The sequence below is a fragment of the Vavraia culicis genome, assembly GCF_000192795.1.
Source record: "Vavraia culicis subsp. floridensis unplaced genomic scaffold supercont1.60, whole genome shotgun sequence".
NCBI classification, from domain to species: Eukaryota; Fungi; Microsporidia; family Pleistophoridae; genus Vavraia; species Vavraia culicis.
The window spans coordinates 1-27822 of record NW_007360663.1 but is presented as its reverse complement, the minus strand read 5'-3'; the positions used below and the strand labels follow the sequence as shown (position 1 = coordinate 27822).

Genomic DNA, 27822 nt, shown 5'->3' with positions numbered 1-27822 from the left:
TTTTGCTGGTGAATAATAAATTTTCTCTCAAAGTCATTTTTTCCATTGTCGAATGTCCTTTACTCCTATATTTTTGATGACAGTTACCCCATGTCCTTTGTATCAATCTTAACATTGGCTATCAATATTTAAATACTTCAAACTAAAAGTTTCTACGGTCAGATATTGCTCTTCCTCGATTTTTTACCTTAATGAATATTTTAAGGATTTTACCCGCCAATTTCGTTAATACCCTTCGACCGGTGTTCGTGGCTCTTATTTTTTTAAATTCCTTAACCCTTTTAAAAAAGTATTGCTCGGGTAAATGATAGACGAATTCATAGAGAAGCTTTTTAAATGCCAATGTCTCACTGAAGAGGAGGTCAAGCAGCTGTGCGAAATGGGCAAGGACATTCTGTCGAGAGAATCTAATATTGTGTCGCTCAAATCTCCTATCACGGTATGTGGCGATATTCATGGGCAGTTTTATGACCTGATGGAACTGTTCAAGGTGGGTGGAATGCCGCCCGACACGAATTATTTGTTCATGGGCGATTTCGTGGATAGAGGCTTTCACAGTGTGGAGACGTTCTCACTTATGCTGTGTCTGCGCATCAAGTACCCGAACAGAGTCACGATATTACGAGGAAATCATGAGAGCAGACAAATAACCCAGGTATACGGCTTCTACGACGAGTGTGTGCGAAAATACGGCAGCAGCATGGTGTGGAAGGAGTTTACGGATTTGTTTGATTATCTGCCGCTTGCTGCGATCATAAACGATTCATTTTTCTGCTGTCATGGCGGGCTTAGCCCCACAGTTGATACAATAGACCAGATACATAAGATTAACAGGGTGGTTGAGGTGCCACACGAGGGCTCAATGTGTGATTTGCTGTGGTCCGATCCGGACGAACGCATGGGGTTCGGGTCTTCACCGCGTGGTGCTGGTTTCACGTTCGGAAAGGACGTGACCACACGCTTTAATAAGACGAACGGCCTGAGCATGGTGTGCCGTGCGCACCAACTGGCAATGAACGGTTACAATTACAATCATAACAAGGAATGTGTGACGATTTTCTCTGCGCCCAATTACTGCTACAGATGTGGAAATATGGCCACTCTGATGGAAATGGATGATAAAGGAAATTATACCTTCAAGCAGTTCATGCCCGCGCCAGAGACGGAGGACAAGGAAAACGTGAAAAAAATACCTGACTATTTCATTTAAGGGTGTGATAAATGATGGCAGGGTATGACAGTTTGTACAGATGGGTTGTTTGTGGTGTGTTGTGGTATAGGGGTGTGCAAAAGATGGGGAGGCGACTGAAAGTGATCAATATGTTGATGCGCACCGCATCTTGTTCTTTAAGCTGTGCTTAGATCATGATGCTCTGCGAATGTGTATACGGTAGAGTTGTGGAATGGGGGTCTTAGCATTGGTGTTATGTTTCTAGCGTATGACATCATTTAGCTGAAATATTACGCACTAGAACGTAGAGAGCGCCATTGATTTGCATCCTGATTTGGCATACATGGTTGCTCGATGATGATGGTGCTGTTCTATGCACTTGGTGGCAACTTGCACCGCATCGCTTTATGAAGCACAGTCAGAGTGTTTCTGTGTTTTTTCATGCTGCCGATCGCTACCTCGTGTGTTGATGTTTAATAAAGGAACGCATTGAATGTTTTTATCCCTTGATGCATTACTTCGGAAATTTTGTTCAAATAAAAAAATAATTAATTGTTGATTTTGCATGATTTATAATTATGCATATATATGGATCTATACTTTTGCATGAATGGCCGTGTGATATGTTTGTTATCGAAACTAAAATACACAATAAATAGAAAAACACGAGTACGTGTTTGTGCTTAGCTTTGAACTTTAGTAGTGGCGAAAATAGCTTTGTTCATGTTTATAAGGTACGGCATTCGATACGACGTTGGTTGCTTATTTTATCTAATAATATCTCTGGATTCGAGTTGAGGTGTACCATTGGATATTACATTGTGTGCGAAGAACGATAAAATTTTGTTTGTAACAAGATTTAATTGTAGCATTGAAGAGTGAGAGAAAATATCAACAATTTGGACATAAATATGCTGTTCTTAGGTAAACCTGTACGTGTGTTTGTAAAAGCTTTTTTATAAAGAATAGAAATATTCACAAAATGAAATTTAGTGCAGATCCGCCAAAATACAATAATTTGAAAGCGTAAAAGGGCATTTTCTATAAGATTTAACATGTTAGAGCATTTTATCAGTACCTCAATCGAAAGATTTGATCTACAAGTATTTTTATGACAAGGCTATGCAACAATCATGGTAAACACTATTTTACCTGCGAATTGCATGTAATATAACGTTAAAAATTTTTTATTCGCTTACAATACGGTGGCCGGCTTTGATCATCATTGTTACCACTGATTATCACCGCAGAACAAGACAAGCAAAAATATTCATTTGGATTATCAACCAAATACGCAAAGAGCGGTTTTTTACAGCTCTCAATCGAACACACAATGCTAGATGTTTGTACTTTATCCTCGCAATAAATAATATTATTGAGACGGTTGTGACATTTTTGTAGGTACAATTTTGTATCACAAATATAACTAAATATTTGTTTGAATACCTTTCCCTTGAACATGTCGCCAATTACTGAATTAACCATTTTGAGCTCTTCCCATAAAAATGATAAAACTTCATCGGCCAATAATTGTTTTTTTATGTGGTTAAGATCACAGGATTGACCATTTGTATCAATCATTTGTATTAAAAGCTTTGATAACTCTTCCAACTCGGTGATTTGCTGGTGGATGTTGTTCTTGATATCGTCATGAGTTGGTCTATAGACTATCATGGCGAACTGCACCAACAAACTGCTTCTAAACACACTTAATAATGACTTGGCATGTTTAAATATGAGTATTTGCTTATTCGTTTCGGTATCAACTCTCACTCCATCCAGTGCCTCGGCAAATGACATACGAACACGATTTTTTATGAGGAGATCACTGCTTACTTCCGTCCCTTCGTCGAACTGTTTGATAAGATCATCGATTCGCTTGATTACCGACTCAAGTTCCGATTTAAAGCTGTTCAGCCTGCAAAATGTAGGAACAACCTGATCTTGTTCACTGTCAATTTGGACCGATGCAGAACCGTGCATGATGAAAAATAATGGAAGAAGCATGCAAAATAGAAGGCTGAGTAATATCATGGAATGGGTGCGAATGCTTTTTCTGATCTTTTTTTGGTAACTTTTTTAATTTTAAAAAGGCATTGTCAATACGTGGCATATTGCTATGGAACACATGAAAAGGAGAACCCGATGAATGTTATATGTCCATTTATTTACTGTTTCTAAACGTTTTTGTGTTGCAGAAACCATTATTCAATGTTAAGTCTCTTCTTATATGCTTTGTTCTACCATAATAGGTTTTAAACCCTTTTTGATAATAATTTTGCATCAAATACACAGCAATACCTTGATATAAGCGATATTTACGCTTTATATCGTGTTAAACTTGTGCTACTCGTAAAAAATTATACGAATTGATTTTATGTGTAAAAGTTAAATTGGTGCGATTACAGCACGCACAAAATTTTGCAAAAATGATGCAGAGGTATTGCTAATATGTAGAAAGCGGTTTCATAACTAACCATTTAACTTTTATTTTTGGTGTTATCGCTCTGTTTCTCCATCCCAAGTGAACAAGAACATGAGCATCCATATGCCTTAAAAAGATCATTATTTCTCAAACTATTATCTCTTTATGTGAGTACTGAATGATCAAGTGCTCTCTTGAGCAGCATCCGCAATTATCAATTATTGTTAAAACGATAATTTGGGAAAACAAGCAAATCTAAAAATATGAAATTTACGATGTATTGATTTGAGTTACAATCGTTGTAATGGTGAATTATTGTCAGAATGTATTTTGGAGGTATGAACAATTCTTGTAAGGTAAGCAAAAGTATATATCTTGAAAAATGGCTGAGAAGAGGACAGGAATACTACAAAACAGAATTTTATGCTGGATTAAGACAATTGTGCCTTAACCTCTTGTAAAGAATAGCTACAGTAAAGCACCAGGTCTCTTTTACGACAGTTTACATAATAATTTACCCGTTATCCAAGATCAAAAACAATTTAATCATGTAGCAGGCCCCTAATGATATGACATTGCAGTTTATCGTCCTTAATTTATGAGCATATTTTGCATGGAGAGATCATTTCTTGAACAGTGATGGTTGATCTGAAACGCTATGTTTGGTTTAAACAATGAATATTATAAACGGTGGTACTAATAATGTATTTTCACATAATGAGCATTGTTTCTGAATTGGTTTGATTAACCACAAAAGCAAAAAAATGGAAATATTAGACATATGTGATAATTTTTCATAAAAATACGCGGTAATCCACCGCTGCAAATTCTCTCATAATAATATTTTGGTACATATCACTATAAATGTTCATTACCACAAATATTTTTGGTTACACTCACAACAAAACCATCAAAAGAGGAAATTATACCGAGAGGAAAGGATTTGGCACCATAACGAAAATGTATGTATTGAACGGACTAGTTTGTATGCCTGACAATCAATGTTTAGCATTTTGATTGGCATCATTCATTTATGGGTGTCCTAGAACCAGTTAAACGATAAATTTACCTATTTGGCGGAAATATAAGCAGTTAAACTAAAACCGGGCATGTTCAATGGGAAATCGATGAGTAGATCAAATGTCGTTTATTTATGGAAAAGTGTGATCTCCTGTATGCCAGATGAACCGCTTTGTATGATAACTATCCCCATATTTGGTATGTATTTCTCATTTCAAAGCAGCTCGTAGCATTTTAATAATTTCTAAATCACTTTCCACCAGATTACCTGTAAAATTATAAATTAATGACCTTAACCAAACCATACATTGATACGATATCTGCTCTTCTAACATTATTTCATTGATAACGCTCTTCAAATACGCCACATCCTCCTCCCTCACATTCTTGATGATCTCATCAATCCGACCTGCGCATGTTTCACGTATGCATTCCTTAATCATGGCCTTGCTTCTTGAGTTGATGCTGCCCAGCAGAGCACGAACATATTTGCGCTCTTGCAACGATTCCTTTATCTCGTTCTCATCCATTTTTGTTAAGAATGCGCCTTTCTCTATCTCCAGATTTCTTACCTTGAAGAGAAACACACTCTCACGTGTCAACACCAGAAATCCATTCGGCACGTACTTAATCTTCATCGCCTCGATTACATCTGTGTGTTTGAATTCGTCCTTCCTTTCTACACCAAGTCTCTTCTTGTAATTTTCTTTTTCTTTGTTACGCGACAACTTGAGTGTCTGGATGACACATCCCGTTTTCAAATCAACTATTTTAATCTCGTTTGCCTGTGCACCACACACAAGAGTGGTACCATCGTATGTGAGCGAGCAGCTTGTACACGGTTTGTTGCTGATGAACATTTCATTTCTGCTTCGGCTCACAAACTTCAAATTGAACGATTTTACAATACCAAAGCTGCCATCAACCACCAAAATCTCCTTCTCCAGGCACACTATCACATTATTATTGCTTAGTTCGAAATCGTAAATTGTTTTCTTGATTTCGAAGTTTTCCATCCGTCCATTCATGAAGAAATAACGAATGAGCTGGTTGTCCATGCTCAAGAAGTATACGCTGTTGTTGAAGTAACACATTTTTCTTATCATAGCACTCATTTTCAGCGTATCAACTATTTTTGATCGTCTTATGTCCACAACGTTTATCTCGTAGCTGTCGTAGTTACAAACAAACAGCACAGAGTTATCCTCGTTTACATCTGCACAGCTCACCTTGAAACCAAGGTTAATTTCCCTGAACAGCGTGCCATTCTTCACATCATACGCTTTTACGAGACACGTCTCTGTGATGCAAATCAGAACGTTACACCTGTAGAATATTTTGAAGATCGGCTCGTCAACATTGAAAACATCTGTGGTGCTACGCCCAAAGTAGCACGTATTATTGGTTAGGTTAGCTCTGCGCACCGTATTATCTGCACAGCTCAGCATCACATCGTTGTTTTCACAAAAATCTACGATTTTGCACAATGGAATAGAATACAAACAGCAAAGCGACTCTCTCTGTTTTTCATCTTCGGTGTTTGTAGGGTTAGAGGCTAGAAGATTGGCATCCCGTGCTCCGCGTTTTTTGAAAAATTGTCTGTCTCCGGTATTAACGCACAAATATTCGTAAACAGCGATGCCATTTGTGCCCCTTAGCACGATTTTTTGGTCCAAAACACGCATTTCGTACGCACAGATATCCACGCCATACTCACAAACATCATCATCCTTAACAACCAATACTACATTTTCATCACTCAATAGAAACAGCCGATCATTCATACGGCATGCACACAGTATATTCCTATCTAAGAACTTCCTTTTCACTATTTTTCTTCGTTTTGTGCTGAATGTGTTTATCGTTCCACGCTGCGAGACTGTAACAATAAAATACTCCTTAGAAAGCGTTTCAAGAATATCAGATGGTCTCTCATTATCAACTGCAGTGTTGCCAGTGCAATTTTCACCACGTGTATCCTTGCCGTTTCCTTCACCAGAACCAATTACATGAATACATTTACCGGCATCTTCATTCTTGCCTTCTCTCCCTTTCGTTCCATCATACATGCTGCAATCCTCTTTTTGATTCGCACGCTCCCCCGCGTTCTCTTCGCTAGTTTCTTCAGGCAGGTCCTCATAGAAAAATACATCAACCGGCATCTCGCGGTGGTAACACAGCACTTTGCTCCTTCCGTCCCTAAAACTGCTCATCCTTACGGTAGAATCTTTTCCAACACTCAAAACAATCCCATCCTCAAGTACTTTAACCTTCAGTACATTCTCGCTGTGCGCTCGCACATCCCCAATTCGCTTAAACATGATCAAATTGTACCTAACAGGCAATTCATACATGAAAAGCTCCTTGTCACCCACAACCAAGCACGTATCAGTAACTGTGAATGCACCCTTCATCTTCATCGTTGCCAATATCTTGGATTGATTCAACATATAAAGTTTTTCGCTGGTCTGTGCAAAAATGAACGCGCCGTTGCTCTGCAAATCTATTATCTCACCGTGAAGATCAACGATAAACGTGGTACTATGATTATTCAGTGCATATATTGTGTTTGATGATGAGAAGTAAAGTGTGTTGCGGTGCTGTACTATCCCTTTTGATGTAGAAAGCGCAGGTATTATGTTTGTGAGGATGAAAGCCATTTTTGAGGGTGGAATGGTGGGTTTTGAAAAATGCTGAAGAGCAAAATTTTGAACATTTAGTGTTGCTGGGCACTTCGTGCTTACCTGTCTTGCAAAAGTACCAGTAAGGAGGTAAAATGAGTTTGCAAGGTGTATCCCAGATGAATAAATCCGTTGTTTGAAAAACTTAAGATGTGCACTTAATGCTTTAACCACGTATAACTACATCTTTTACACGTAGACGAATAGATGATGCCTGTACTGCGATACGCATAGCACGAATTGATAGGAGCACTGTCAATTAATATAACAAACAGCCACTTCAAGCATTAGTTCGTAATTTTACTGAAAATGTGTTGACCTCCTGAAGGGAAGCCGTTCAAAAATACAGGTGACCAATAAACAGCAGCAATTGATAAATAAATGGTTTATTCATGTCTGAGTTAAAGAAAATGCCATCCTACGGTAGTAACGATGCTTGAGGAACAACATTATAATTACTTCTCCTTTTTGTGCAAAAAAATAGTTATGTGATGGGGCATTTGCTCTGAACACCCCATAGCACAGGTCTAATCCGAGAGCAAGACTTGCTTTGATACGTAAGCTTTCATGTCCAGTAATAACCATTTAATCATTCATACTGCCATGCAAATCTACCAGATCAAAGTACATGATTCCCTTTTCGATCATTCCTCGCACCTCCTCGTCATCGATTTTCATCAGTAACTTCATAAGTAATTTTTTATTTCTCTGGACGTCACCATACCTCAGGCAAACGCTTATCAAATGGTCCAAAACTTTTAGTCGCTCCTTATCTGTTGCTTGTGTGATCACTTTTAGCCCTTTTTTGTAAAAGTCTGTGTATTCTCTGTTGACTCTATCGATGCTCAGACTTTTATAATTGTTTTCACGATTACCTGATTTTTTGAGCGGATGAACCCGCCCACTAGCAGCGTTATCACCATTTTCTTTTTCTTCAAACAGAAACTCATGCGTTATCTTGGCTTGATCATCCATAACAGGCCCTGTTCTAAATTCGTTACCGTGTTCCAATTGATTTGGCCCTGTAACTTCGTTGTTTACGGCATTATCATCTTCGCCTTGGACACTTATTGTTGCCTTATCAGCAGCCTTCTCATGTTGCACGTGCCAAGATTCGCCTGTAGATCCCTCCCCATAACCGTAAGAGTCGCTTATTCGCACTCCCACGTTTCTTGCTGTCACATTTGTGGCACACATAACATTCTTTTCGTTACTAATTGTCTTTTCACCATTCCGACTCTCACATTCTTTATTCATCTTCATGCTATTTTTTACCTCTTCACCGCTACGTTCCAACACCTCATAAGTCTCTCCATCATCTTCTGTCGTGTCATAGTATCTTCTCGATTTATGCTTTGATAGATCATACCCGGCATTCATTTCGAACAACTGGCATATCAAATCTACACCGTAAATGTTCAAATGTTTGGCCAGAAAATCTCGGATTTCTCTCAATTTTGTTTTATCCTTTATTTCACGGAGAACACCGTAGAAATAGCCGATATTTGGGTAATTCCGTATGATACTAACCAAGAGCCTGTCACTTCCCTTTTCAATGATCTTTCTAACAATCTTTTGCACATTTTTATCATCCGAGAACAACATGAGCGTCTTTTCCATCTTTTCAAACGCAAACCGTGCTGTCCTTTTAGAAATATTGCCAAACAGTGTATCATACGCGAGATGATCCACAATTTCCATTCTAAGACACTTATCGATCACCTGCCTGTCAAATACTCTATACGTTCTCAGCACGTCTAAGGCGAAGAACACAAAATTGTTCTGGTATGAATGCATCAGTCTGTACAAGAACACGTTCACATCTGGTATTGCCACGCCATGTCTTACCATGAAGCGCAGACATTCGAGCACAACAGCCACTTGATCAGCACTCATCTTGTAAAGACCAGGAAATTTCAACCGGCTTGATATCTCACCAATCCATTCTTTGTTCTTTTTTATGTTGTGAGTGCGTGTGACCACCTGTACAATCTTAGTCTTTAGGATGTTGTCCTCCGATTCTCTGAACAACGTAAGTAAAAAGACCTGTTCTGTTTGGTTCAGCTTTATGTCACCATCTAGGTCCAACATTATTTGCAATTTTATGAAGAGAATGTCATTAAGCATATCATCAGGTTGTACCTTTAGGGAATAAAACCGTTTGAAATTGGTGTGATACGATAATCTGTCTGAGAGTGACCCCCTTATGGCTGTCGGTTGGAGAGAAATAGGCGGTTTGTGCGGGTACTTCACTATTACTTGCTTCACCTTGTTGAGAGTGTTGTATTTGTCAAAATTTTTTCGTAAAATGTCCAGGGCACTCCTTGGTATATTTCTGCTAGGCATGCAATCCTTTACGCGATCAGCACTGCTTTTGACCTTTACTCCATGATTTGCAATGTTGTTATTTTCTGTGCATTGTTCTGTATCATATTTCACGGCTTCGCTATTCGTCTCACCCACAAACTCTGTATAAATCGTTTTTGCCTCCTTTTTCACACAACCAGCTTCCAGCACATTTTCTGAACGGATTAACGCTATGTTTCCTGATTCTTTATGTTCTGCCTGGTGAGCACTGCTATCATTCACCCATCTATCCTCGTCATCGTGACCATCTCTTTCACTACCATCCTCAAATGCATCGTTCCCATCCTTTCTCGTACCATCCATCCTGTAGAGCTTGTAAAAGAGTACGAGCATCTCTCTTGTGCACTCAAATCGTATTTCATTCCTAATATCCTCTATTGGAACCTCCAAAGCATTGGCTAAATACCTTACCGCGAGTATGTCACCTCTTTCCATATCTTTCTTCAACGTGTTTACCATCATAAGCAGCTCGTCCGCATTCCTAACTTGTAACGCGCCAGTGTATCCCAAGAATTTTATCCTCCTGTCTGCATGCTGACATGCGTTTATGAACACGAACGCGTCCGTAACATCGTTATTAATGGATAAATAAAGATTTTGCTGCAGACACAGTCTGTCCATGGTCTTTCGCTGCGCAAGTTTCCTGCGCATTCTCTCTATGCGTACCTGCTTTTCTGTGGTGTTTGGAGTGCTCAGGTACGCTATGAAGGTGTGTAAGACTGAGCGTGTAATTGTTGGCATTGTTTGTTTGGTAATGAATTGTTTTTATTGTTTGTTTGCGTACGTTTGTTTTGGAGTGAGATAAGATCTGATTGATGGCTGTTTCACCAGGCGCATGGTCTATAAACACGGTGACGGCATGACAAGAAATAGCTGCTCATAAATGCAGGGAAAGAGACGATATTGCAAATGCTACTAGACGAGAAAGACTTGACAGATGAGACAGCGTACCGAAATGCTACCAGAGGAGATATGGTAGAAGGTTACGATTATACAACGAATACTAAGACATTTATGCGATGATTAATTCCTTTGGATGGAGATGCTGTGATATTGTGCAAAAGCTTCACCTTGTATGACATTTCTTTTCTTTCAATTCATTTCCTTCTTCCTTTTCAACTCCTTTCTTTCTTTCCAATTCCTTTCTTTCATTCCAATCCACACAAAAGCAAACCAAATTCTTACCCCTACCTCTCAAGCCATACGGCTTTGATCAAGTGTAGTATCTGTTTCTGTCAGTGTAAGAACTGGCATTGTCTTTCTTGAAAGACAAACGCATTTATTGGGACTGGTGCTGTGCTCAAGCATTGCAGTGTGCTTGCATGCTGCATGTTTTCGACATGGTCACTGCCGGTGAGGGACTTCCTTTGGTTGGCTCGAAGCCGGCATTTGAATAAATTATGCTTTTGTTTACGGTGTCTGCAAATGGTTGTAAGTGTTTGGCTGCGTGACTGGTGGTGCAGGATGATCCCTTTATGTTAATATCGTTTGAGTTGTTCCTCATGAGCAATAATTGCTTCCTAAGAATTTGTATCGATGCTATCATCCATATTTTTACCAGCTCAGCTTATGGTGGTTTATGCTATCCAAGCTCATCATTTTATGAGGAGTGCTCTTCTCACGGCTTGTTGCGCTCCTCGATGAATCCTTGTCGTTCTTTTTCCTTTTCTTCTCATTCATGCATTATCTCTAATTTTGTACTATTTGAACTGCACATATGGACCTGTTCTTTGTTAATGGTGGTGCTATGGATTCGTGCAATAAAAATTTGTGTGTTTTTTTGCCATTTAGGAGCAAAAACCTTGTACCGAATCGATATGTCCATTTTAAGTGCCATACCACGCTCTTTACGCATCAACAATGAATAATTCTGTTTATTAAATGAAGCACGCAAAATATGAGAGCTACCGTTCGATGAAAGCAATTGGGTAAGAAATTGCGTGGTAGTAAAACTGGTAGAAGAACAGAAAGACACCGTAGTACAGCATATTCTGTGTATAACTACTATAAAAATGCTTTTAAAAACTAGCTATGCCATTTACATTCATAAAACTAAACTTTTTTGCATCATAACATTCTTCTCTTTAAAACATCATTTTGCTTTATTTTAAGCTCATTTGACTTATTTTGCATTCCTTGATGAGTGATATAAAAATTGGCATTGACCCTGAGTCACTCAAGCTAAAGGACCCTTTAGTAAATGCTTTGTATTTTCTGTACTCATTTATTTAACCTGTTACTTGCAAGAATATGAACTAAATGTGGTAAAAATTGGTTATGACATATTTTTTTATTAAAAGTACTTCTTTGTATCGCAGTGAGCAGAGCATTTGATAGGTGTAGTAAGCATATTAAAATTGCTGCTTATTTATGGTTGTTAAGGACGTAGTAATGTGTTTTAAAGATCATAGCTTGTTCCAGTTCTTCTTAATTTCCATCTAGTGATCAAGATTATTCTTGACAGGTAATCCATTTCATGCTGAAAATACGATCTCATCCTTCTTAAGTAACCATTCATGGTGATTAAATCCTCTATTTTATGTTAAATACTACACTATCATCAAATAGCGCTGCTGTTAAAGTATTTTATACGTATATTTAACGCACTATTCAAATACCTTTGCCATAAATCGTAACATTGCTTGTACGTGATGTAAGGTTAGATTCTTAACATCTCCTTATCGCACTGAGAAGGACTTTTACGAACGATAGCGGTTTATCACGAGTGAGCAGTGCTAAAGCACCGAATAATATTTTAATTATGAACTGACCGTGCAATTTAAAATTGTGAAAAGAGCAATTTGCCTGTACTTTACTTGTTTGTTAAACAAGTGAAGTACTACAACAGAAATATGTTATATGCGTACAACAACAGCAATGGTACCTTAGTTATCCTCTATACTGCCATTTTAACTTATTTCTTGCCACCTTCATTAGTCATAAACGGATAGGTCAACCATCCGCACTGTTCAAGTAGATAGCACATTACTTTACTTTGTTATGTGGCAAAGAATCAATTTCTAATCCAGTTCCGTACCTTTTTACGCATCAGCTGGTTTTGTCATTCAAATAGCGTTTATTACCCCGTTCACATCAACAACACCCAAGCAAATATACTTGTCCGATCCGCTAGATTGATAATTAATAAAACAGTGCGTATTAACTTTTTGTTCATATAAAAATATCGTTATGAAAGAATTAAACTACGCGTGAATGGTTTAATCAGCTATTTCGGTCGTATAGCACGAATTTATACAATATTAAGGAGCTCTCCCCGTTTTAGGGGTCCAGAATGGAGCACTATCCCAACAGCTCAATAATCTACCGCTACATATTATTCTTTTAATGATACACTTACCAGTTCATACATCTCTGGCACCTCAGTATTGTCTAATCCTCACGCCCAAGCCCAAACACCCTTTTTCGGTGCATGAAGCCCAATTTGGGCACCACCACCAATATCAGCGACAAAATGTTCAAATAAAACAGGTAAACGTTCCAAACAACCAAATGATTGATCAATATAAACATCACAATCGGAAGCACCATAAAAAAGATCGTGGCGGTACCGTATCCAAGCTGCTCAACCATCTGTTCCCAGAACGAATGATCGTTAAAGCGTGTGTCAAAGGGATCGCCCACAATCAAGTGAAAGAATACGAACGTAATTACGTTGTACAGCAGAGGCGTCACCTGATACGCAATTTCTTTGGTGAATACGAAGCGTAGGATGGAGTGACCTATCATTACTACGGAAATGTGGGCAATGAATGAGCCTTTGTGCACGGTCCATGCTATGTTTTGGGAAAGGCCGCTTGGCTTGTCTGTGGTCGGGTCTGTTCCTGAATCGGTTGCCATTTGAAGGGGTATGATGAAATTTCTTGGTTTTGTTGGAACGATTAAAACGAAATGTTTTGGATCGTGCCCAATTTTAGCTGTCCGTTATTGATTGGTGTATCAGTTCGTAGTGCTCAGCACATATCGAGCATTTTTGTGAGGAAATGCACAACCAATCATTTGGTGTATGCGTGCGCACAAGCAGAGACGTGCTGAGTTGCTGCATTAACACCTTGACCGTATAACGTTCCATGGCTCTACTGAGAACAGCTGCACCTAAAAGTCACAAAATCATCCAATCCTTTGCTGAGCCTCCTGTATAAAAGTAATTCTATCCATTTTTTGTACTGATGTATTTCTTGGAATAAGGTCCAAACTAAAATAGAAATATGCAAAAAATCTAGCAGTGTTGATTCGGATAAAACCGCTGTTGCTATAAAAGCTAATTAATTGTATTATTCTGATATTTAAGGCTAATTCAGGAATTGCAAGTTTAATTAAAAATATAATTTGTGTGCTGTACACGCACGAAAAATACCTAAGTATGGCAAAACCGGGTTATAAGAGCCTGTGACCCGATAAAAATAACAAAATAAACCAAAACGATTATCCTAAATGTTGTAAGAGAACGTAGTAAAGATAGAAATGAAGCAGTTAATCCCTGTCCATCTCACATTTTAAAATATGTGCTAAACTGTGCACTTACAATTTCTATATTCACACTTCTCATGGCAGCACCTATCCACACATAATCTCGTTACAACTCGTTTACCTAACACACCCTGCGTTTCAACCAACGAATCCGCGTGTTGAACCAGAATGATGAAAAGTGCGTGTTCAACTTCTAATACCGCATTTTTACGCACAATTCGTTTTTTATCTCCCAGATAAAAACATCCTATCCTTGGCATACGTCTCAAAAGCGCTAGACAAACAAAAATAAGAAATTACAGCAACAAAAACGATCCGTTAATAGCCCGTTCGTCCACCTTGCACACTAATTCATTCGTTTGATTGGCAGTATTTTGGGCAGTCGTTGCTTAGCAGTTGTTCGCTTGGGGTGTTTTAACGGTTAAAGTGTCTTTCTAAGCGGTAAAACCTGTTATGGCGCGATACGGTTTATCCTCATCGGTGTTTAATACGGTAACATAGCCTTATTTGCAGCTGTTCTGTACGTGTTCTTTGGTACAGTTCTTCATGCTTGAAATGAAATATAAACTTCATCGTTCTGAACCGCTTTGTAATGCAGTTTGATACTTTCAACAGAAAATGTTCTTCTTAGCCACTCCTCATGTACCTCATCATACTCTTCCAGATTACCCCGTTGCTCCATTCAATACTTTAATGCCCTGTCATATTCCTCGGATCCTGCCCTTCCATCCCATCATATTCCTCCAATCATGCCTTAATGCCCTGTCATATTTGCTCCACCTACCACCCCTCAACGCCTTTTTTCCATTGCACCCCCAACACCTTCAATACTCCCAGCGCACCCACCCCCATGAATCTCATAAAATCGTTTCTCAAACAGAACGGTCTATTTCGCCACCACCTCACCTCCTACAACCACTTCATAACCACCGACCTAAAAAGCATCCTAAAAGTAAACAACACCATTCTATCGGATATAGACCCAACATTTTACATGAAAATGTCTAACATACGGGTGAACAAGCCCAACATAATTGATAACATGATAATTAGAGACGTATTGCCCGAAGAGTGCAGATTGAGAGACTTGAGTTACTTGGGTGATATTGTAGTTGATGTTGAGTATTGTGTGTGTAGGAAGGTTAGTGTTCGAAAAGATGTTGTTATTGGAAGGATGCCCGTTATGGTTGGAAGTCTGCTTTGCCATTTGGGGAGTGTTGGAGAGAATGATGAAATGAGATGGATAAGAGAGAGTATCTTGGGTCATGGTACGTGTGAAAATACAGAGAGTGATGTGATGGTGGGTAAGATGCCCGGTGGTGATATTGATATTGCTGTGGGTGGCACGCAGGCGCACAGAATGAAAGGCTGTTTAGCGATAGAAAATGATGCAAGTGTGATCGATGAAAGTAGCATTGGTGGAGAAATGAATGAAGGAGCGGCCTGTGCCACATCTTTTACCAGAGATGAATGCGGTATGAGAAAGGATGTTTTGGCTGAGAACCATGAGTATCCTGCGGATCACAAAGCTGTGGACCGGTCTACCAACAATAGAACGAAAAGCGGTGCTATGAAGACTCAACCAAGTACAAGACAAAATGCAGATCAAACATGCGGCTCGTTATCACGTGACATAGCACGGATGAAGGGTCTGTTTACAATAAAGAGACCGGCACATCCCAAGGAGTGTCCACTTGACGAGGGTGCATACTTCATAATCAAGGGGGTAGAGCGTGCCATTCTCATACAGGAGCAACTCTCCAAGAATCGCATCATAGTAACCAACAATACGAGCACGGTGTCATCGTTCACAAGCGAAAGGAAAAGCAGAACAACTGTGGTGCACAAGAACGGCAACTATTTTGTAAAGAATAGCGTGTTTACTGAAGATGTACCGCTGATCGTGCTGCTGAGAAATTACGGTGTAGACGAGCACGAGATCGTCTCTTTGGGATGTTCGTTGAATGATTTGCGGGTGGATGTGCGCACGTATCTCAAGAGTGTGTGCAAGGGCAGGGACGGGTTCATGGACGAGATCGTGTTGCCGAACGTAAAGCGTGAGGTAAAAGGCTTTTACTTGCTCACGATGGCACGGCTTATCGAGCACCAGGGCACGTTACGTGATTTAGACTTTCTCGGAAACAAGCGTTTTGAACTGTCCGGTTCATTGCTGTGCCTACTGTTCGAGGATGCGCTCAAGCGTTTCAATGAGGAGATCAAGAAGGGCATCGATAAAATACTGTCAAAACGGATGCGTGCGCAGGAATTCCAGCCACTCAGTCTGGTCAGTCTCAACAATACGATCACCAACACGCTGTGCAGGGCGATAAGCACCGGCAACTGGAACATTGGGCGCTTCAGAATGGAGCGAAGCGGTGTGAGCACCGCACTGAGTCGCCTGAGCTACCTCAACACTGTTAATACACTTACACGTGTGGTATCGCAGTTCGAGAAGACGCGTAAGATTGCAGGCCCACGCTCACTGCACACCTCATGTTTTGGAGTGTTGTGTCCCTGCGACACGCCCGAAGGCGAAAGCTGTGGTCTTGTTAAGACTTTGAGCATGCTCACGGAGATAACGGTGGACGTGCCGTTCGATGAAAAGGTGTTTTTGGTGCTTGGCGTGGCACTGGGCAATTTCAAGAACAGGCTTTTGGTGTTTTTGAATGGCTGTCCCGTTGGTTCGTGCAATGAGTGTATTGCTGGGCGTATTGTGGGAATGAGAAGAGAAGGATTGATTGATAAGCATGTGAGTGTGAGCAGGACAGGCAATTTCGTGTTTGTTAGTGCGGATGGTGGACGGATATGCAGGCCGTTACTGGTAAATCCGTACAGGGATGCGAGTACTGGTAATGGTGCAGATCACAGTTTGGACAGGGATCATGAACAGGATTATAATCCGGATGATGACCGTAACTTGAACGAGGATGTCCATAGAACTAAGAATTGCGGAGGTGCCACGAGTAGTATCAGCATGAGCGACCGTCATCATGGCCACGGTACCTCTGCAAGCGGTGCTAATGCGTCCAGCACCTCTGATGAAGATCACAACGCTGCGTTCAAACGCTTTCTCAGACGTACCGTGTACAACGAGTACATGAGCATATGTGACCTGGTCCATAAGGGCGTGATCGAATACCTGGACATAAACGAACAGTGCAACACTCTGATAAGCCTTAGACATCGTTACTCAACAAGCCATACACACTACGAGCTGCACCCTGTAACGATGCTGAGCTACTCGGCCACAACCATTCCATTTCCTGAACATAACCAAAGTCCAAGAAATACGTACCAGTGTGCAATGGGCAAGCAGTCGATGGGCATCGCATGTTTTAACTACAAACAACGCTTCGATAACGTACTGTTCATCAATTACTACGTGCAGCGGCCCGTTACGTATGGCGATTATGTACCAGAGGTACTTTCTGGACAGAATGTGATGGTAGCTGTGATGAGTCTCAGCGGATATGACATTGAGGATGCGATTGTTTTGAACAAGAGCAGTTTGGACCGAGGGATGGCACGTGTTACTGTTTATAAGAGTTATAGTGTTGGGATAGGGCGGTACGGGGATGGTAGCAGTGATGTTATTTTACCTTTCAAGGATGAAGACCTGGGTGTAGGTGGAAAAAGGAGTGATGAGATTAAGGGAGGTGCTGATGAGATGAGGGGAGGTGCTGATGAGATGAGGGGAGGTGCTGATGAGATGAGGAGAGGTACGGATGAGATTAAGGGAGGTGCTGATGAGATGAGGGGAGGTGCTGATGAGATGAGGAGAGGTGCTGATGAGATGCTTAGAAAGGGGAGCAAACAATGTCATGAGAACAGGCATGGCAGCCATAATGAGCATATCCGCAATGATAGTGGTAAAAAGCACAGCCATAACTCCGTGAGCAGTGCAAACACCAGCATAACGATGAATGATGGAATACGATGCGTGGGTGAAATAGTAAAGAACGACATCCTCATCAACAAGTATTCACCAAAAGGAGCGTTCAACGGGTTATTCCACAAAAAGTTAGCAATTGTTGACAGGGTGGTGGTCACAGACACGCTCATAAAAATAAAAGTGAGAGAAACACGTACACCGGTGGTAGGTGACAAGTTTAGCAGTAGGCATGGACAGAAGGGCGTGGTAGGTCGTATTATGAGAGCTGTTGATTTACCTTTTAATGAGAGAGGAATTGTTCCTGATCTGATCATGAATCCGCATGGGTTTCCCAGTAGGATGACGGTCGGAAAGATTAAGGAGGTTGTGGCTGGTAAGGTTGGAGTATTGCTGGGTAGGAGAATGGAATGCAGTGCGTACAGCTTTAATGAGTGTGATTATGGTGGAGAATGTGGTAATGATGGCAGTGACAAGTACTTCACATGCAACGATAGAGCAGCACTCAAAACGATAGAGGATTATTGCACCGTCCTCAAATCGCTTGGTTACAGCTACTCAGGCAAGGAGACATTCTACAGCGGTACAACGGGCAAACCGATCCCAACGCACATATTCTTTGGTCCCGTGTACTATCAGAGACTAAAACACATGGTAGAGGACAAAATACACGCCCGCAATATCGGAAAAAGAACGGTGCTGACACGGCAACCTACGGAGGGACGTAGCCGAGATGGTGGTTTAAGGGTGGGTGAAATGGAAAGGGACTGCCTGGTAGGGCACGGAGCTGCTGAAATGCTAAGAGACAGGCTGCTGTTCAGCAGTGATGTGGTTGATGTAGGGGTGTGCGACAGGTGCTGTGTAATTAGGGATAAGGGAGGAGCGTGCTGTGGGCGGGTTGTTGATGTTAAGGTGCCTTACGGGTGTAAACTGCTGTTCGTTGAGTTGATGGCTATGGGCATTTATCCCAGGATTAAGGTTGGGAAGTACTGAACGGTGGTTAAGGCGCACCGTTGGTACTGCGGTCTGTACTCGTACCTCAACTCTGTTATCGGTGTATGATGCGGTGCTATTACGGGTTTATTAAACGGTTTGTTATGATGGTCTCTAATCCTGTACAAAACAGAAAGTGTGTATCACTGATGAAAGGTGTTCTCCACGGTTGATCGTACCTGCCGTTATCTTTCATCTTTCAGGCTGGTGTAGTTGCCGATCAGATGTAAAGGGCCCTGCTATACAACCCTGTTAATTTGTACTGCCACGGCTACCGTTCGTATTAAACGAGTTGCTTTGCTTTGCTCAATCTTCTGTGCCAATGTCTTTCTCACCGCTCTTCAATCGTTGCCATTCATAATTTTTAGCACGCACCCCCCGATGATAAAAGATGGGCAGCCTGTAATTCTGTACTTCTCACCATCCGCCATCAAATTAATACACAAGGACAGTTTAACCACAACAAACACGCGCGCAGGACCGCTCCAACACACAAGCATATGCAGGTATAACACCATCATACACCTGAAGAACGGACCGGTAAGCATCCTCAGACCGACCCACCATCTCATAAGCAACACGATATGCAGCACGCAGGTGGTGTTTGATTATGACGCTTCCTTTCTGTGTTTCATTATGGGACTGAGGAGCACGGATGTGCTGTTTGAGGCAGGGTTTGGTAGCGGTGTGCTGACGGGTAGTTTGGCACGGTTTGTACGGCTTGTCTATTCGTGTGAACGGGTCGTTGATAGGATAAGGAATGTGGGCGAGAATGTGATTGTATATGAGGGGGATTGCTGTGATTTAGTGATTGATTTGAATGGGAACGGTGGGAGCAAGGATTTGCACAGAGATAGCACGGATAGAGGCGTTGAACGTGCGGTAGAAATTGACGGTAACCGTGGTGCACGTACAGATGGCGGTAAAGAATGTGATCAGGAGAATGCCGATCATCCCGCTGGTAGGGCTGAAGGACATAGCACCAACGGTGGCAGCGCTACGGATGATAACGAAAATGCAATCAACGGAACGTATGGCAGCGCAAATCGTACCGGGGCTAAGAATGTGATAGACCAAATGATGGATGGCGTGGTCTTGGACATGCCAGAACCGTGGCTCGCAATACCCACCCTTAAAACGGTCCTCAAACGTAACAGAACGATGTGTGTGTTCGTTATTTCTGTGCAGCAGGTGACCAAAACGCTACGAGCAATGCACACCTTCAAGGATGTGAAGGTGTATGAGAACGTGGGACGGGAGTATTTTATGAAGAAGAGCGGTGGTAAGCGGATGTGTGTGCTGATGGATAATCAGTACATGCACACGGGGTACCTCATATTTGGTAGGAAATGAGTTTAATGTGATGAATTGAGCGGGAAGAGTTGTGGGCGGGAAGGAGTTTAACGTGATGAATTGAGCGGGAAGGAGTTGAGCGGGAAGAGTTGAGCGAGATGAATTGTGGGTGGGAAGAGTTGAGCGGGATGAGTTGAGCGGGATGAATTGAGCGGGATGAATTGAGCGGGAAGAGTTTAATGAGAAAAATTATAAGTGGGGAAGAAGTTGAGTGGGCAATAAACGTGAACAAATTATTAATAAAATACCACGGTCAGCACATGAAACAGTTCCCTGCAGAGAACGTGCGCAATAAAATTGGTCAGCACAAAGTTTTTAATACCGGTACACGTTTCGCAGTGCACCATACATCATGCTACGGCACGTCGTGTAATAACGGTACACCCCGTATTACATCGTATAAACACGCAATACCGTTCACTGCTCTTTTTGCTTTTTCATACGCTCGTAGAACGAGCAGAACTTTCCTTTCTTTTCTATCAACTGGTCAAAACTACCGATCTCAAGTTCATTTTCAACGTAGATTACCGTGTCAAAAAGGTGTAAGATTGACAGGTTATGGATGACCATCAAAATTGTGCATTTGCTGCCTACCTTGAACAGCCGTTTTATCACGTTGTATTCTGAGGACCTGTCCATTGCGGACGTTGCTTCATCAAGTACCATCAGGGTTGATGTTCCGGGTGGTGCGCTGTCATGTGGCACGGATACGCCACACGTTTCGTATTTCATACCCTGATTTGCACCAAATGTCTCATCGCTACGCGTGTTGTAGCCCGCGTCCTGGTTGCCCTGCTTGTTCTCGCTGATGTTTTGATACGCGTCATCCTTGGCATGCATTTCATACGGAGCATTTGTGTTCGTTGCTTCGCTTTCGTCCTCAGCATTCTTAAACATGGTGCTGCTCTCATCCTCAAACCTAATTTTAACACTTTTCTCCTCCTCATCGCACCACCCCAACTTGTTTTCGCCCATGCACCCCTCACAGCTCGCACATTCCACATCATCCCCACAGCTACACATGCCATACACAACATTCCTCAGCAACACAATTTTTTGCCGCTCACCACCGGACAAGTTGCGCGCATTCTCGCCAAGCACACATCCATATCCTCTCATCCGCAGTATATCCTTGTGCACACCCATTCTCATCGCCATGCTCGCCGCACACCGCAGTTTGGCAGTGCTGCCGTATGTTATATTGTACAGCACTGTGTTTGCAAAGAGTTGGGGCTCTTGGCCCGCATACGTTAACCTGATATGCTCTTTCCTGTCTATGTGGCCGGTATACGGTGTTAATTCTAGGATTGCTTTTATTATGGAACTTTTACCTGCGCCGTTCGGGCCTATTATGGCTGCTTTTGTGCGTTGTGCGATTGTGAACGTAAGATTGGTGAGAAGCGGCGTGTTTTTGTGGGATATGGACACGTTGCGGAATTGGAGGATTGGTTGGGTGGTTGCAACGTTGTTGGGAGGTGTTGGGTGGTTAATGTGTATTAAATTGTTGGTTATGTCTTCGTTTGCAGTATTTTCATCCTCGCTGCTGTGATCAACGGTTCTGTCTCGCTCAACGGCAAGATCGTGATCAACGGTTCTGTCTCGCTCAACGGCAAGATCGTGATCACCAGTCCTGTCTCGCTCAACGGCAAGATCGTGATCACCAGTCCTGTCTCGCTCAACGGCAAGATCGTGATCACCAGTCCTGTCTCGCTCAACGGCAAGATCGTGATCACTAGTCCTGTCTCGTTCTGTTTCTACCACGTCATCCGCACGAATGCGCTCTTCGGTTCGCGGTTCTCCTTCCACATCTCTGCTGTACTCGCGTTCACTCCTATCATTAGCTCCCATTTCATTTTTATCTGCCATGTCACGTAGAAATGGCGAATTAAGATCAACGATTGCCTTCGAAAACCGGTGATAGATGCATCCTAAGTTGCTCAGCTCCTCCACAATGGTCCCACATATAGAAAAATACTGCAGCAGCTGATCGTTGCCCAACCCTTTACGGATCGTGTAGAGATACGTAACCATAAACATGTACAGAATGACCTTCTGTGTGAAATTCAGCAGTGCCAGTGATTGGTACTGCCTGGCACCGTAGAACTGCACTCTCCTGTTTACGTCATCGTAGTGCCCAAGCTCAAGCTGTGCCGTGCCATACACCGTTATTGTATCAACGTTGCGCACACACTCAAGACACTTAGCATGTGCCTTGTTCTCATACATGTTACTCTTTCTCCTGTACATCATCCTATAGCGGGTAATAGCACACGTAATGATGATATACGTGATGAGCATCACCACGTTGTACACGAGCGCTACATATCCGAACCTGCGGTACATCTCTGTAAATGCCAGAACAAACGTAACCAGCAATGGCAGTATTTCCAGCAGAGTGATATCTATGAGATCGCTCACCGCATCAGCGCTGCGTATCAGTGTTCTGCCCACCTCACCGCTCGAGTACTCGTGCAAACGCTCGCGTGCATTCAAACAATTTCTTAGAAAGTCGTTGCTTGCGTGCCGAGCAGCTTTTTGTATCGGATTGGCTGCTATGAAATCGTAGATCTCGTTGAAGAATGCGTATAGCACGTAGCACACCCCAAGTTTGATTATTAGACGTGATACGGTATGCGAGTCTTCGATGGCCTGTCCTATGTCTTTGAGGATGACCGAAGTGTAAATTTTAAGATACTTGGAGAGTACGATGCACGTGAATATTGGTGGCAGGAACAGGGCAAGTGTTGTGTTGTAGATGACGTATTTTTTGAAAATGAGTAGATGTATGTTCATTATGAGGGTGGTACCGTGGTGATCAAGTAATAGTACATGGAAGTGGCGGTACCGAGGGGGAAAGGAAATGTTTGTGGGGAATTGCACATGGTGGTAACACCGAGAGGAAAGGAAATGTTTGGTGTACGCGTATTGAGCGGAAAATGGAACTATGTCGGTCTATTATACGTATATTGGGAGGGAAAACACAAAGTGGCGTGCTAACTGAGAAATATGCGATTGTTTAATCGATAACAGTGGGTTATCGAGTTAAAGCGGTTATTTGCTCGTAATACAACGCACCACTTCCTTTAATGAGCAAAACAAGTAAATTTATGACATGTTATTCCTCCTTTTTCATATTTGATGAACTACCAAAATATACCATTTTTATAAACGGAAGTTCTTCGCTTGAGTGACTGTGACACGAATTTATTTTTAATTAACTGCAAACATTTCCGTGTTTCTGTTCATCTGGGAGTACCGTAAAAATGTGCTGTTCTTTTGCTGTAATTAACTTTTATTGGGTAAGCTACTCCTTTCCATTCATAGCAAATACGGTCCACCAACAGTAATTACGATTTTGTTGCAAATTAGGGACAGAGCTGTGGAGTATTCGCTTTAGCATTGTAACGATGCGCTTATCTGCACGGATATACGCATACGTTACGATTTTAACCGTGCTTCTATTTTCATACAAAATTTGACATCCACTAGAACAGCAGCTCTGGTTCTTTATGGAAGAGAAACGGTGATGAACTATTTTGGCAATGATGCTCGTTTCAATTCTTTGAATGGCAGCACAAACAGAACAATTGGTAAACGTAACACTTGATAAGAAAATAAAAAGAATTAGCACAGCAGCTCTCCTGATGGATCGTAGCACCGGTTGATGTGTTGTGCTGGTGATGCGCTGTGTTGACCAAAGACGCGCTAATGAGCTGAAAAGGATTGTTTATACCAGATAAGGATACGTAAAGTGTTTTAAAGCAAGAATTAAACTTGTGTAATATCACGCATTTAAGGATCGTGGTGTGACAAGGTAACTCTGGCCATCACCAGATGTAAAATTCGTGCTTCTGTCCGGATTCGAACCGGAGACCTCATCCGTGTGAAGGATGCGTGATAACCACTACACTACAGGAGCTCACGTCGCTACCACTTATTCTTTCAAGAACACACTTTTTATCACGGGCATTTTAACATGAGACGAAACGTTTACAAGGAACAGACCTGAAGGGGATTTAAACGCTCTTATAATCAAAAATAGAATTTAATCTGTGTCTACGTACGAAGTAAGTACAAACACCGATTTGTACGATCGGTAAAACGAAGTTGAGATTAACAGCTAGTAATTACGTTATCACTCACCCGTAACCACACTTATCCTCCTATTCTCACCAATCCCATGATAATTCGTTCCTACCCGCACAACCAATCCAACTTTTATACCACCCCGTCCTTCGTATCTCATCCTTACGCACACACTTCGCGTGCACTTCAGGAAAATAACACTTTTGTACTCTACACGCACAAAAAGATGCTCAGATGCACGGCCCTCGTACATAACGGTGAACGAAATTAAGAGAACATCATTCACACGTACCGTAGAAGGAACATTGAACACGTTTTTGATACTCCGTATGCCTTTTACGTTGTGGTACCTGGAAATAAACGAGAGAAGATGCGAAAATGTGAGTATGCCAAGCGATGCGAGATTGTAGGTGAGCAGTAGTGGAAGATACACGCCGTGTTTTTTGGCCGTGTATACGTCGTATATGAACGTAAAGAATGCGCTATCATCCTTAACAATCCTGCTATCATCTCTGTGCGTGTCTGAACGGATATAATTTTTACATGTTCTGAAGTAATTCTTACAATTGCTGGTATTTCCTTTCAGAAATACACCAAGTCTGTCCAGAGCGAACGTCCTTTCGCGCTTTTTTACGTTTTTGCTCTTATGCTTGTTCAGGTGAACGAACAGTTGCAGGTAATCGTTCGTTGGTTTGAGAAAGAATGCGAACAAAGAATGAACAAAGTCGCTCTTCGTTGAAGAAAGAGAGTGTTGGTCTACAGCCGGGTCGTTACTCGCAATACTAGGAATGTGCAGCAGGTCACCCATCGTATTGCCGTTCATTTTATCATTTTGTTCCATTTCACTGTTTATGTTCCTGCACTGGCTCATTCCCATCTCACACCTACCTTCATGAGCACAAATCGCTTCGTTATGTTTCGTTTTATTCACCGTTACGTTCCTTTCGATTACCGCAGCACTTTCATGTTTTTGGTTCTTCTCAGTTTTATTGGTTATGTACCTGTGCTCGTTGCTCATGGCGCTCTCCCGATAATTCTCAGCTCCTTTAGTGGTATATTCTTTAAATGTGCTGTTCTCATCATTTTTTGCATCATTTGATGCATCATTTAACGCGCTACTCACTCCTTCCTTACCCATGCAGTCATCGCTCACTCCTCTCTCATTCCTAATTCTTGTTTTACCACCGCGCCATATCCCAACCATTCTTTCTATCAATTCCTGATTGTTCTCTACGATCCTTTCAGCACAATAGATCAGGTACTTCTTGTCCAACCCGCACATATAAGCAATCAAACCATCAACAGTGTGCTCGTCAAACACCAAATTACCAACCGTTTTAACAACGTACCTTTTCATTCTTTCGTTACACCGCGGAACCACAACAAAAAGATGCTCAAGATTGTGCTCGCTCACCGTTATGTCGTACATTTTGGTTAATCGGTACACGCACCGTGCTGAGAGCGTGCTTATGGCCGTGTCAGGATCGAAGAGCATATCGAGATAGAACGAGAATGCGAGTGATGACAGTTTATGGATGTGTGAGAGCTGGAGAATCGCTTTAAGTGCATTTTTACGTACGTATGGATCGGTGTCTTCCAATGCAAATATTAGCGCTCCGTCTGTTACGTTGTTGTTCTTTTTGAACAGCCTAAGCAGATTGAATGGCTTGTGCACACTTTGTGTGCGTGTCTGTGCGTTGCTGCTCTGCTCTTCGTCTCCGTGTTCATCTGCGAGACGTACAAATTTGCACAATTTTTTAAAAAGTATGGACACCCTCTGTCTCACTCGTAAGGAGCTGTGGTGTATCAGCACGTTCAAGTTGTGCAGCAATAAATTCCTTGTTGCCTGGTCATCTGCCATTTTAATATCTATTTGTTTGAGAATGTGCAATATTCTGCTCGTCTTGGATTGCTGCAGCAGTTTATTGAGCAGTTTTGTATGACCCGATTTCGATATTCTTGTTCTATCAGGCTTGTTCGTACATTCTTGATCGATATTTTTGTTATGCTTTCCGATGCTTTCCTCGTTACGCTCATTCCCGTGTTTCTCGTCATTATCAATCTCTTGCTCTCCGTTTGCACGTGGCTTACCTTCAATTCCTTTCGCCTCGCTTCTAATATTCCTTTTCCTTACTCTTCGGAGCAATGATGACAAAAAAACACATTCTTCAGTGCATTCTGAGTACTTTCTCCTTTTATTGTCACTCTCACCGTTTAGCAGTCTGCAACGATGTATTTTCATTGAGGGCACGAAGGGGACGGCAGGATGTTTTGTTCATAACAATTGAGGTTGTTGATTGTTGCTCGGCCTGCAATGGAACAAAATCTTCATAGATAAACGTATTATTAAAATTTGTGGAAATGTGAGCATGTGACTGTTCCTTAAGGATGGTTTCTCGTCGTGATGCGCGGTACAATAAAAGGTTCAGGTCCAACAGTTTATAACACGGTACCAAATTTAAACTTAGTGGTGTAAAACCGTTTAAAAGTTGCTGACCATGTGTTGGTGAACAGCACGACCTGAGCTTGGTTACATGGAAGTGTGTAGGAGTATGGTAGCTCATCAGAAAGAATACTGCGAATAACTTGTATTCTGCTGTTTAGCAACAGAGTTATTCAACGCTGCACACAGCTATTTCATCAACCGCGCTTCTCTAAAGCTTACCTGGTATTGGCGTTAAGCTGCACCAATTAAATATCTTATACAACCCTGTGCTGGGATTGTAGGACGACTCACAGCGCTCTTTATACAATTGACAGGTTTATTTATTTACGGTCTATCCCGGTTTATGGCTCATTCCATACAAATCCAAGGTTTAGTGCCTTTGTTCCATGTTGCAATTTAACATTCGCTACAACGAATTAATACTTTTCGATCTTTGGGCATCCGCTTTGGCCCTGTACCGCAGACCGTACAATCGCCATTAAATTTTTCTCAATCAAACCAATCCACTGCCGAGTGTGCAACACTCATATGGGCCAGCAATGATGGTGGTGAGTCTGCTATTGCCATACATCTTTAAGTTCACTAAGTATACATCGATCAAGTTTTATTCCTGCGCAGAACTGATCGAACCATGGATTTTAGAGACAGTGCATTTCGGTTTACACACTCGACCGTTCGTGGTCCAAGTTCTTCTACGTAGTGTGGTAGACATCTTACCGGATGAACAAGTACCAACCTCGGCTTATAGAGCAATGATGATACAAAAGGAAGCATAGCTGTAAAAGATAGCTGCTGAGTTGATTATTGGGTTGTATAGTATTTTATGAAGTGCTGCAGACAACATAAAATTACAGCACAAGACAGCAACGAAATGCCTCAGCGACTGATTTTGTAGTATTACAA

At 41.7% G+C, this 27822-nt stretch overlaps 10 protein-coding genes and 1 non-coding gene across 11 annotated transcripts; 3 read left to right on the top strand and 8 right to left on the bottom strand.

Annotated features, from left to right (window-relative positions):
* The first annotated feature begins 284 nt into the window (after positions 1 to 284).
* On the top strand, positions 285 to 1704 carry VCUG_02402 (uncharacterized protein). Its single transcript, XM_008077219.1, has one exon. The coding sequence runs from the start codon at positions 305 to 307 to the stop codon at positions 1208 to 1210; it is 906 nt and encodes a 301-aa protein (XP_008075410.1). The 5' UTR covers positions 285 to 304; the 3' UTR covers positions 1211 to 1704.
* Positions 1705 to 2347: 643 nt separating this feature from the next.
* Positions 2348 to 3205, bottom strand: VCUG_02401 (uncharacterized protein; the record flags this gene model as incomplete). Its single annotated transcript, XM_008077218.1, has 1 exon — positions 2348 to 3205. The coding sequence occupies one exon, from the start codon at positions 3203 to 3205 to the stop codon at positions 2348 to 2350; it is 858 nt and encodes a 285-aa protein (XP_008075409.1).
* Positions 3206 to 4637: 1432 nt separating this feature from the next.
* VCUG_02400 (uncharacterized protein) lies at positions 4638 to 7276 on the bottom strand (the record flags this gene model as incomplete). Its single annotated transcript, XM_008077217.1, has 1 exon — positions 4638 to 7276. One exon carries the CDS (start codon positions 7274 to 7276, stop codon positions 4826 to 4828), a length of 2451 nt encoding a protein of 816 aa, XP_008075408.1. The 3' UTR covers positions 4638 to 4825.
* Positions 7277 to 7865: 589 nt separating this feature from the next.
* Positions 7866 to 10538, bottom strand: VCUG_02399 (uncharacterized protein). The gene has a single exon (XM_008077216.1). The coding sequence runs from the start codon at positions 10403 to 10405 to the stop codon at positions 7883 to 7885; it is 2523 nt and encodes an 840-aa protein (XP_008075407.1). The 5' UTR covers positions 10406 to 10538; the 3' UTR covers positions 7866 to 7882.
* Positions 10539 to 12986: 2448 nt separating this feature from the next.
* On the bottom strand, positions 12987 to 13522 carry VCUG_02398 (uncharacterized protein; the record flags this gene model as incomplete). Its single annotated transcript, XM_008077215.1, has 1 exon — positions 12987 to 13522. The coding sequence occupies one exon, from the start codon at positions 13520 to 13522 to the stop codon at positions 13055 to 13057; it is 468 nt and encodes a 155-aa protein (XP_008075406.1). The 3' UTR covers positions 12987 to 13054.
* Positions 13523 to 15002: 1480 nt separating this feature from the next.
* VCUG_02397 (uncharacterized protein) lies at positions 15003 to 19034 on the top strand (the record flags this gene model as incomplete). The annotated part of the gene is made up of 1 exon (XM_008077214.1): positions 15003 to 19034. The coding sequence occupies one exon, from the start codon at positions 15003 to 15005 to the stop codon at positions 19032 to 19034; it is 4032 nt and encodes a 1343-aa protein (XP_008075405.1).
* A 381-nt stretch (positions 19035 to 19415) lies between these two features.
* Positions 19416 to 20387, top strand: VCUG_02396 (uncharacterized protein; the record flags this gene model as incomplete). Its single annotated transcript, XM_008077213.1, has 1 exon — positions 19416 to 20387. One exon carries the CDS (start codon positions 19416 to 19418, stop codon positions 20385 to 20387), a length of 972 nt encoding a protein of 323 aa, XP_008075404.1.
* Positions 20388 to 20685: 298 nt separating this feature from the next.
* On the bottom strand, positions 20686 to 23227 carry VCUG_02395 (uncharacterized protein). Its single transcript, XM_008077212.1, has one exon. It carries the CDS (start codon positions 23178 to 23180, stop codon positions 20805 to 20807), a length of 2376 nt encoding a protein of 791 aa, XP_008075403.1. The 5' UTR covers positions 23181 to 23227; the 3' UTR covers positions 20686 to 20804.
* A 1006-nt stretch (positions 23228 to 24233) lies between these two features.
* On the bottom strand, positions 24234 to 24306 carry VCUG_02827. The gene has a single exon. It is a non-coding gene; the product is annotated as a tRNA-Val (tRNA).
* Positions 24307 to 24437: 131 nt separating this feature from the next.
* Positions 24438 to 26715, bottom strand: VCUG_02394 (uncharacterized protein; the record flags this gene model as incomplete). The annotated part of the gene is made up of 1 exon (XM_008077211.1): positions 24438 to 26715. One exon carries the CDS (start codon positions 26713 to 26715, stop codon positions 24523 to 24525), a length of 2193 nt encoding a protein of 730 aa, XP_008075402.1. The 3' UTR covers positions 24438 to 24522.
* VCUG_02393 (uncharacterized protein) lies at positions 26681 to 27037 on the bottom strand (the record flags this gene model as incomplete). Its single annotated transcript, XM_008077210.1, has 1 exon — positions 26681 to 27037. The coding sequence occupies one exon, from the start codon at positions 27035 to 27037 to the stop codon at positions 26681 to 26683; it is 357 nt and encodes a 118-aa protein (XP_008075401.1).
* Positions 27038 to 27822: the final 785 nt, after the last annotated feature.